Source organism: Ursus maritimus, assembly GCF_017311325.1.
Source record: "Ursus maritimus isolate PB19 chromosome X unlocalized genomic scaffold, ASM1731132v1 scaffold_X1, whole genome shotgun sequence".
In the NCBI taxonomy this organism is placed as follows: Eukaryota; Metazoa; Chordata; class Mammalia; order Carnivora; family Ursidae; genus Ursus; species Ursus maritimus.
The window spans coordinates 111674751-111684647 of NW_024423319.1; the positions used below are offsets into that span (position 1 = coordinate 111674751).

Here is a 9897-nt window from a genome sequence, read left to right on the forward strand (position 1 = left end):
TACCTCCAGAATGCCCACTATTTTGCTGTGACAAAGCCCAGGTTTGCTGTTGGTGCCAGTCAGGAGTTTGGTCCCATCTAGGTCCTCCAGAGGGGGGACATGGTGAAAGCCTCACCGGCCAGAGCAACAGATCACTGTCTTACTGTATACGTAGACACTTCAGCTCCAATGATGGGGAGTACAGGGACTTTTAGGAGATGGACCTCAATTTGGGAACTGGCTCTACCTATTTACTAGCTATGTCACCTTGGCTGACTTGCTTAACTCCTGTTTTGGCTCCTCTGTAAAAAAATAAAGGATATTAACACCTACTTCATAGGATTTTTGTGAAGATTAAATAATGCATTGAAAACACTTAGCACAATACCTGGTCTACTGCAGATGCTCAAGAAACAGAGCTAACAATTTAAATGAGCAGATATTATAACCAGGGAAAAGCTAAGGACAGAACTAAAGTTTGCCATTAGATATACAGCAGGGACTCAATAAATAATTGTTGGCTGATTAATCAACAACTTTTAAAGCCAATCCTGGAGTATTAGAAAGGGGGTTTTCACTCGCTTATATGTGAGTCAGGAAGAACAGGGCTTTTTATTACCCTTCAAACTGAGGAAGGAAAACAGTACTCATTGTATTTGCACCTCAGGCTGAGTGGATGCTAAAGATGATCTAATTCTCTAAAAGAAGGACAAGCAAATGTTCAAAGTGGTTTCGGTGACTCAGCAAGTCCTAAGATGTGCCATATGGAAAGGTATGTTCTGAAGCACCTAGAGCAATAAGGTAGAAACTGGGACTGTTTATAGAGAAAGTTCCCAACGTTTTCTGCTGAAAGTTAGAGGGCCTTTAAAGACAGAAAGTCTCTTCAGCAGCAATTAATGAAAGGAAAGATCTGTAGTGCCCTTTACCACGCTCTGCAGATTTGCTGCTTGCTTCTCATTTCCAACTCTACAAGGAGTGTTGATGAATAAGGTCATAGTAGCACATATAAATAAGGCAGAATTAATTCACAAGTGAAACAGATTTTGGTTGACACACTCTCCCAACTCCTGCTGTTTCAGCTTATTGTTCCAAAGGAAAATACCATCCTAAAGATAAAGAAAGCACTGTAGGCCCAAACCATAGCGCTAAAACCATGGTGATGACCATTAATTATGGAGAATTAACACAGTTCCTAAAATACTGATGAAAATATACACACCCCAAATGCACATATTATACAGAAAAACCATGTCCCCCCACCGCCCAACTGGAGAGGCCCATTCTTCTACATCTTTCTCTCTCTGAAAATGACATGCAACCCTGTATGGCCAAAGGTGAACCAGTATGCATTTGTTTGGTTGCTTATTGAGGAAACTTTCCCTTTTCCACATGAGGTTGGGGGACTGGCTGGATAAGAAGAAATACAACCACTCTCTGCTCTCTTTGTCCAGATGTCATCTTGGGAATGTGACCGGCCAATTCTGTGGCTATCGACCCTTGCAAAGGAAGCACAGTGGTAGGACAACTTCCCTATACCCAATAGTTCACAGAAATCAACTTCTGTTTCCTACCTGGGATGGACAAGGTCTTGGAGGGAGCGCAGGTGGTGGAGGTAACAATCCTGACTTAGTAGCTGAAAAGAAAAACACATACTGTTAAGAATTACCAAAAACACATCAGGTGCTGCACTCAGGGTAGAGTCTGCTTGAGATGGTCTCTCCCCCTCTCCCTCTTCCCTTCCCCCTTCTCTCTAAAATGAATAAATACATATTTTAAAAAAAAGAATTACCAGAAACAAAACAAAATATCCTTCCACTTTTTAACTAGGAATACCAATTGCAGTTAACATGTTTAAGTTATTAAAATCCACCTGAAGGCTTAATTTTTAAAAAAGCAGTACATGCTATTTCTAATCCCTTTTTCATTTTCATCCTACCTACCCCAAATCCAATTATTTATATAGGCTGTTTTGATTAAGACAGTATAGAACAGTAAGGAAAAGATACCCTTTGATCAAAGGACTGGAACCCAGCATGGGAAAGGCAGTCAATCCCTCATTATTCTGATGTTAATTATTTAGTTTCAAATAATCTAGGCCCTTCGGTTTCTCTAATATTTCTCCCTATCTCTTGGCCATTACACTACTCATTAGCTTAGCAAGTGGGCTATAGAAATGAAGGAAGCCAGAGTCCCCATGGGCAGCTCTGCTACCATGTAAGCTAGTGGGTCTGACAGCAGCAGGGAGGCTGAAAGAGCTGGGACTAAATGATGTTGAGGGACCCTTCAAAGATCTCGATTTCCTTTTCTCTCCCCGATCCTTATTAGCAGAAATAATAAAATCTGTTTCTATAATAATCTGGCCCCATTCAAAGGATGTTTTAAACAAAAGTTTCAGTCTAATTTTTTTTAATTTTGTGAGATATAGAGAAATTTTGAGTTAAGCCAAGAATGTCCGAGTTGTAACTAAATGAAAATAAACATCTGCTAGTGAATTATAAATAAAGCTCATAATCATGCACAAGAAATGTTTATTATCACACACTGGCAAGTTAAACCATATTCTTTACAAACTCCTTTAAAAAGCACACTGTGCTCTATAATAACCATACCTAGTTTATTGGCAATTCTATAATATGTGTGCTAATATTTGGACAATTTTCTGTGACTTAAAAATAAATCATAGCAATATGCCAAGAACATGAAAGTTTTTGCAAATCACTTTTGATCTGACCGAGCTAGATCAGACGAGCCAGAAGATAGAGTCTAGGGCTTTCCATAAAGATAACTTAAGAGTAATTTCATAGAGATTTGCATTCTGAGCCAGTGCACAGATCTGGTACAACCATGTGGGCCCATCAAGGATTTCCCTCAATCTGTCTTTCATTAAAATTTATGAAACACATCAGTGGGTCAAAACTCCAGAGGTGGTGAGACCTTGAACAGCCTTCGATGACAAAGCATGTAGCAGCAGAAAAACTAAAGCCTCAGGGATTATCTATCTCAGGGCCCCTTCCAACTCTAAATGTCCTCAGGATTGGGCCTTTAAATTACCAGTTTCCCTAAAAACAAAACTTTTAAAATCTACACATGCTTTTAAAGGAAAGGCCTTTCACCGGAACAAAGTGTGTGTTAAAATAACCCTTTATTAACAAGAGGACTAAGAATTGATAAGCCAATTAAATAAACAAATTTCTGCTTCCAGCAAGAGGGAATAACAAAGACCAGATTTACCCTCCCATTTGAAACAGCCAAAAACAAACACGTTTTTTAATATGAAACAACAGTTTTAAGACATGAGAGCAAAATGTATAAAACAACAGTTTTTAAGACACTAGGAAATTCTGCAACAAAATACAGTGATCCCTGAGAGACAGGAAACCAACCAGTGAGTCCAATGTCTCACTGTCTCTGCTTAGTGTACTCAGATATAGGACGTACACCCAGATACATTTCCGATTCACTTCATTTTTACTATTTTTTAATTAAAAAAAAAAATGCCGGGGCTCCTGAGTGGCTCAGTTGGTTAAGCGTCAGCCTTCGGCATAGGTCAAGATCCCAGGGTCCTGGGATGGAGCCCTGCATCGGGCTCCCTGCTTAGCGGGGGGCCTGATTCTCCCTCTCCCTCTCCCTCTGTCGCTCCCACTGCTTGTGCTCTCCTGCTCCCTCTCTCTCTGTCTCTGTCAAATAAATAGATAAAATCCTTAAAAAATAATAAAAAAATAAATAAAAAACAAATGCCTTATTTTTGTAAAAGATGATATGAGGGTGTTTCTGAATATACTTTTGGATAAAACCCTATCACCTATGAATATTCACAGCAATTTGGTTTCCTCTTTTCAGTACATTTATCTATTTTTTAAAAGATTTTATTTATTTATTTGACAGAGAGAGAGCCAGTGAGAGAGGGAACACAAGCAGGCGGAGTGGGAGAGGAAGAAGCAGGCTCCCAGCAGAGGAGCCTGATGTGGGGCTCGATCCCAGGACTCCGGGATCACGCCCTGAGCTGAAGGCAGACGCTTAACGACTGAGCCACCCAGGCGCCCCACATTTATCTATTTTTTTGTTCCTATCTTACTTACTTGGTTAGAACATCTACTGTAAAGTTGACTTATAATAATCATAGGGGTATTCTTATCTTCTCTTGATCTCAAATGGAAGGCTTTCACTATTTCAACATTAAGTATGGTATTTGCTGTAGGTTTGTGTAGAAACCCTTTAACAGATTATGAAAATTCCCACCTACTATTATTTTGAAATTTGTTGATAATTTGTTGATACATTTTAACCAAAACTGCATGTCCACCCAATGAGATGATAGTATGACTTCTCCCCTTATAATTAGTTAATACGACAAGTTACATTATAAATTTTTAAATATTAAAACACCCTTGCCAACCTAGGATAATCCCAACTTTGTCAGGTTTTTATATCTGCTTAGATTTAGTTGGCTAATATCCTATTTAGGATTTTTGCCAAGTATATTCATAAGTGAGACCGGTAAGTGAGTTTCATTTCCCATATGGTAATCTGTTAGGCTTGATTCTGCTGGAGAGAGTTACCCATCTATACTCTGGAATAGGCTGCTTTTGTTGTTGAACGTCAGGTAAAACTTGACGGCAGAAGCATCTGGACCTGGAGTTTTGTTTGGAACAAGATTTTTAATGACTTCACTTCTTTAACTGTTACAGGATTATTCAGACTTTCTAATTTTTAAGTCAGTTTTGATAAATGATATTTTTCTAGACATTGTCTAAATGTTCATATTTATTGCCATAAAGACACTTCCCATGCCCTCCTCTACTCTACTCCTCTTAATCTCCCATGCATATAACTTTTGTTTTCTACTCCTAATACTATTTGTATCATCGCTCTAGCTTCCCTTGATTTAGCTCACCTGGCATTTGTCCATTTTATTACTTTTTTCAAAAAACCAACTTTCCTGAGCCTCTGTAGTGTCTGCTTACTTTCTGTGTCATTAATGTCTGTTCATCTCCTTGAATTTTCTTTCTTTGGGCTTATCCTATTGTTCTTTTTCTAGCTTAAATTACTTGTTTAACTGATTAATTTCCAGCGTTTCTTCTTTTCTAACGTGTTTAGTGTTACAAATGTTCTTCCAAGTGTCACACGTTTTGATCTGTTCTCATTCAGTTGTAAAGTTTTCCTAGTTTCCCTTACAGCCTCTTTTATGATACTACTTTCTGTCTGAAGTTCATCCTTTAAAATTTCCTTCATGGATAGTCTGTTAGTAGCAAGCTTAATCAGTTTGTGTGACTGAAAAGTCTTTATTTTACCCTCATTCTCCAAAGATTATTTCACTGGGCATAGATTCTAGATGGACAGCTATTTTCTCACAGCACATTAAAAATAACATTTCACTATCTTCTGGCTTTCATTATTGCTGTGGAGAAGTCAGGTGTCAACAGAATCGTTGTTTTTGGTAAGTAGTCTGTCTTCTCTCTGGTTGCTTTTTAAATCTCTTTGTGGTGCTCTGTAGTACTTAACTTGACACTGAGTCTGCCTGTTTATTTCTTCATCCTCTTTTTTTTTTTAAGATTTTATTTATTTATTTGACAGAGAGAGAGATAGCCAGCGAGAGGGGGAACATAAGCAGGGGAAGTGGGAGAGGAAGAAGCAGGTTCCCAGTAGGGAGCCCAATGCGGGGCTCAATCCCAGGACCCTGGGATCACGCCCTGAGCCGAAGGCAGACGCTTAACGACTGAGCCACCTAGGCGCCCCTATTCTCTTTTTCTTTCATAACCTACTGAGCTTCACTAGAATTTCTTTTTTTTTTTTTTTTAAAGATTTTATTTATTTATGTGACAGAGAGACAGCCAGTGAGAGAGGGAACACAGCAGGGGGAGTGGGAGAGGAAGAAGCAGGCTCCTAGCGGAGGAGCCTGATGTGGGACTCATCCCGGTACGCCAGGATCACGCCCTGAGCCGAAGGCAGACGCTTTAACGACTGCGCTACCCAGGCGCCCCTTCACTAGAATTTCTGAACCATGTGGCATCCTATTCACTCTGGGAAATTCTGAGTGATTCTCCAAATAGTCTTTCTGCCATTTTCTCTTACCTTTCCTTCTGGAGTTCTTTGTCTCAACTGCGCTGTGTTCTGGATAATTTTCTAAGATCCACGGTTCCATTAACCAATTCCCTCTTCAACTGTGCTTAATGTCCTGTTAATCCAGTCTTTAAGTTTACTTCAATGACTAAGTGTTTCATTCCTAGTTCTATCTGATCTGTTTTCAAAAATTTTTTTTTCATTTTTATAATATCTTGGCTATGTACTCATTTTCTCCATCTCCTTTTCTTTCAATTTATTAAACATATTTATGTAACAGTCTGTGTTTGATAATCCCACAATCTGAGGGCTTTGTATTTACTACTCTTTTGCTGCTCCTGCTAGCTCTCTCCCACTGTGTTCCATTTCCTTGAGTGCTTGGCAACCTTTGACTCTGAATGCACACCCCTTGGAACTTTACCTGTAGGAATTGGGCCTTGTGTGGAAACTGGGTTCCTCCTCTTCTGTGTCTGCCAGAAACCCGAAGGTGCTTATCAACCTGGGATCACTTGAAACTAAAAGCTTGGCTTGATACTGTATAGGATTCCTAGTTTTTGCTGTCCTGAATTTTATTAAGTGTCCTATAGTAAGACTTTTGAGTCTAGATAGTAGCTTGAATATTTTCAACTAATCTCACTCTCACCTCGTTAACACAATAGTGAAAAGAACTGTTTAAATTTTCTTGTTTAAATTTGGAACTGGGAAAATGGATGAGTGGCTGATAGCTAAACAAGCAGTAGAGAAAGCAGACAGTAACCAAGGTGTACCACAGAAGCCCCCCAGTTCTCAAGAACTGATGACATCAAACTTCTCTGGAAGTAGAGGTGAAATGAAGAAAGCAATAAAAAGTAAAGAAAATTAACTAATAGTGAATCCTATTTCCTACCCTTTAGAAGGGCATGCCTCGACAATACCCTTGAAGATCAGGTTCCAGCTACACCTCATGCAGGTTTTGGCTTCAGGATCCCTGTTCCTATAGTCCCTTCCGCTTGTAGTGTCCATGCCCTACCCCTACTCCACCTGGATAACTCAGAATATAGTAAGTGTCCAACAAATATCTGTTTGAACTAACATAAGAAAGAACTACAGGACCATGATCCATCCCCATATTAAAAAAAAAAAGACTAACTGAAACCGTTTAGGAGTAGTTAGATCCTGAGATTTTTCTCCCACATTCTGCATATTTTTATCATGTTTCCCACTCCAGCAAAAGGCTAGAGGTATCCTTCCTCTCCAGGGAGGACACCAGGCCCAGACGAAGGCATCGGGCCATATTGAAAACAGGGGGATCTAGTAAATGTATACATTCTGAAACTGTCAACCCTCTTCCTCTCTGCTCTCAGACTTTTGTATCCAGAGATTCAAAGAAGTGCTCCAGGGAACTGGACCAGCCAAGAAGGAAGATTCAGACATCAAGAGATCTCTAACAAGATGACAAATCAGATCATTCTACCATGAAACCCACAGATGGCGAGTCTTATCCATTTATCCACATATTCTAATCAGCTTTTTACCCCCTTTCTTAAATAGACACAGATAATGAAGTATTATCAGATATCTGCAGAAAAATTTCTAAGATAGAGTAATAGAAATAATAGAAATAGAAAAAAGGTTAATTTCAAAGATACAGATTAGATCTATAGTAGGAGAAAAAATTTTAATGTATATTAGTATCATCGTAATAATCATTCAGTTTATTCCAGAATTACTTAAGCATTCACTGTGTATCAGGCATTGTTTGAGGTACTGTGAAAATATCAGTAAAAAAAAAACAGAAAAAAAAGCTCTACCTTCATAAGCTTTATTTTACTGAGAAGACAACTAACGGGGTGGGAGTAAGGAGTGAAATTTCTCAAAGTTATCAGGGAAATCCTCTGTAAGAAACAAGAGATGTTATTTGCAAAGACGAAGTACTCAGATGCTACTGAAAAAAAGAACAGTCAAATAATTTAAAAGAGCACCTGGAAATTAAAAACATGATAGCAGAAAGGGAAAGCTTAATAGTAAGATTCTAAGATAATCTAAGGAGATCTTTTTTAAAGGATTTATTTATTTATCTGAGAGAGAGCGGGGTGGGGGGCACGCACACACGAGCGCAGAGGGAAGGGGCAGAGGGAGGAGAGAGTTCCAAGCAGATGCCACGCTGAGCACAGAGCCCAATGTGGGGCTCGATCCCACAATGCTGAGATCACGACCTGAGCCAAAACCAAGGTGGGACACTTAACTGACTGTGCCACCCAGGCACCCCAATCTAAGGAGACCTTTTAAAAAGCAGGATAATATCTAAATAAAAGTTCCACAAAAAGAGAGAAAATAGCAGGAAAAAAAAAGTCACATGGTCCAAGAAAACTACCCAGAAATGAAAAATAGGACTTTCTAAATTAAGAGAGTCCACTGAGTACCCAGGACAATTGAAGAAAACAGACCCATGGCAAGGCACATCAATACAAAGTTTCAGGGACACTTGGGTGGCTCAGTTGGTTAAGTGTCTGCCTTCAGCTCAGGTCATGATCGCAGAGCCCTGGGATCGAGTCCCACATCAGGCTCCTTGCTTGGTGGGGAGCCTGCTTCTCCCTCTGCCTGCAGCTCCCTCTGCTTGTGCTGTCTCTCTCTCTCTCTCTCTCTCTCTCTCTCAAATAAATAAATAAAATCTTTAAAAAAATATATGAAGTTTCAAAATATTAGAGTTAGAAGATTCTACAACTTTCCAGCAGGGGGTGGAAGAGGAAGGCAGGCCACATCCAAAGGGATCAAGAGTCTAAACAGTTTTAGACTTTTAATATACCACTGAAAGCGAGAATTCATTATGCAATGTCATAAAAATTCTGAAGAAAACTGATTTCCAACCGATGGTTTAATACCCAAACAGGCAGCCTGCATGACGGTTCAATTGAAGGTATTCTGAGACATTCAAGGGCTCGTATTGAGCTCTATGCACCCTTTCCAAAAAAGCTACTCAAGGATGTGTTCTACCAAAGCAAGAGAGTAAACCAAGGAAGAGCAAGGCACAGGATAAAGAAGCTCCAACATGGGAGAAAGAAGAAGAGAACCCTTTGATGACAGAGAAGGGAGATGCCATGATGAAAACTATATACCAGGCATAGAAGACAATCACTGTACATTTCTTCAAACAGATGAAACTAATACCTGTGTCGGAATCTCATAAGAGGAACTTTAGAAAATTGAGGGAGTCTACGGTTCCTTCAAGGGGCAAGTACACTGAAAAGAAACAAGCTGATTATGCACTCCAAGGCCAACAAAAACCTGCACAAGAAAAATAAATAATTTACTATATGGCTTACATAGCCGTAAGAATAATATGAACACTAAATACTGATCTACTCTAACTGTACTGAGAGGGTGAAAGAGGAAAAAAGGTGCTAGAAGGGGAAGGCAGCAGATGATGACTACGACTGAAAAGTCAACAAGAGGTTATATACAAATGTGTTATTTTGAAATGTGAATACCAAAAGAATATCAACAACTCTGTAGCAGAGTGTACTCTCTCATGCCTTGAGGCACATCAGTGAGGCACTTCCCAAACTTCAGTTTGTTCCCTCAGTTCAGCATGGAGCCCTGGGCCTTCCCCTCCACCGTATCAGGGCATCAGCTGTGATTATTCACTTTTCCAGCTTTTTCCCTCTCTTTCCAGAAGTCATGTCCACTGACCCTCAGTCAAGAGAAGGTAAAACTAAGCGTACCCACTCACTTCACTTCACTCCAGATTTGGAGTTTCAGTAAGAAATCTCAATATTTGCCTACTCACACATACGGCTTCTAGAAGGGGGAAGGCAGAGTCAAGCCTCAGGATTTCCCTTAGCTGCTACTCTTTCAAAAAAAAAAAAAAAACGGCATTAG

General features: G+C 39.6%; 1 protein-coding gene across 1 annotated transcript in view; it reads right to left on the bottom strand.

The window, feature by feature from the left end:
* Positions 1 to 9897, bottom strand: part of REPS2 (RALBP1 associated Eps domain containing 2) — a 219323-nt gene that overhangs the window by 55779 nt on the left and 153647 nt on the right. Inside the window, exon 14 of the mRNA XM_040633929.1 lies at positions 1551 to 1612. Coding sequence (XP_040489863.1) covers positions 1551 to 1612 — 62 coding nt within the window. The remainder of the gene's footprint in view (positions 1 to 1550; positions 1613 to 9897) is intronic.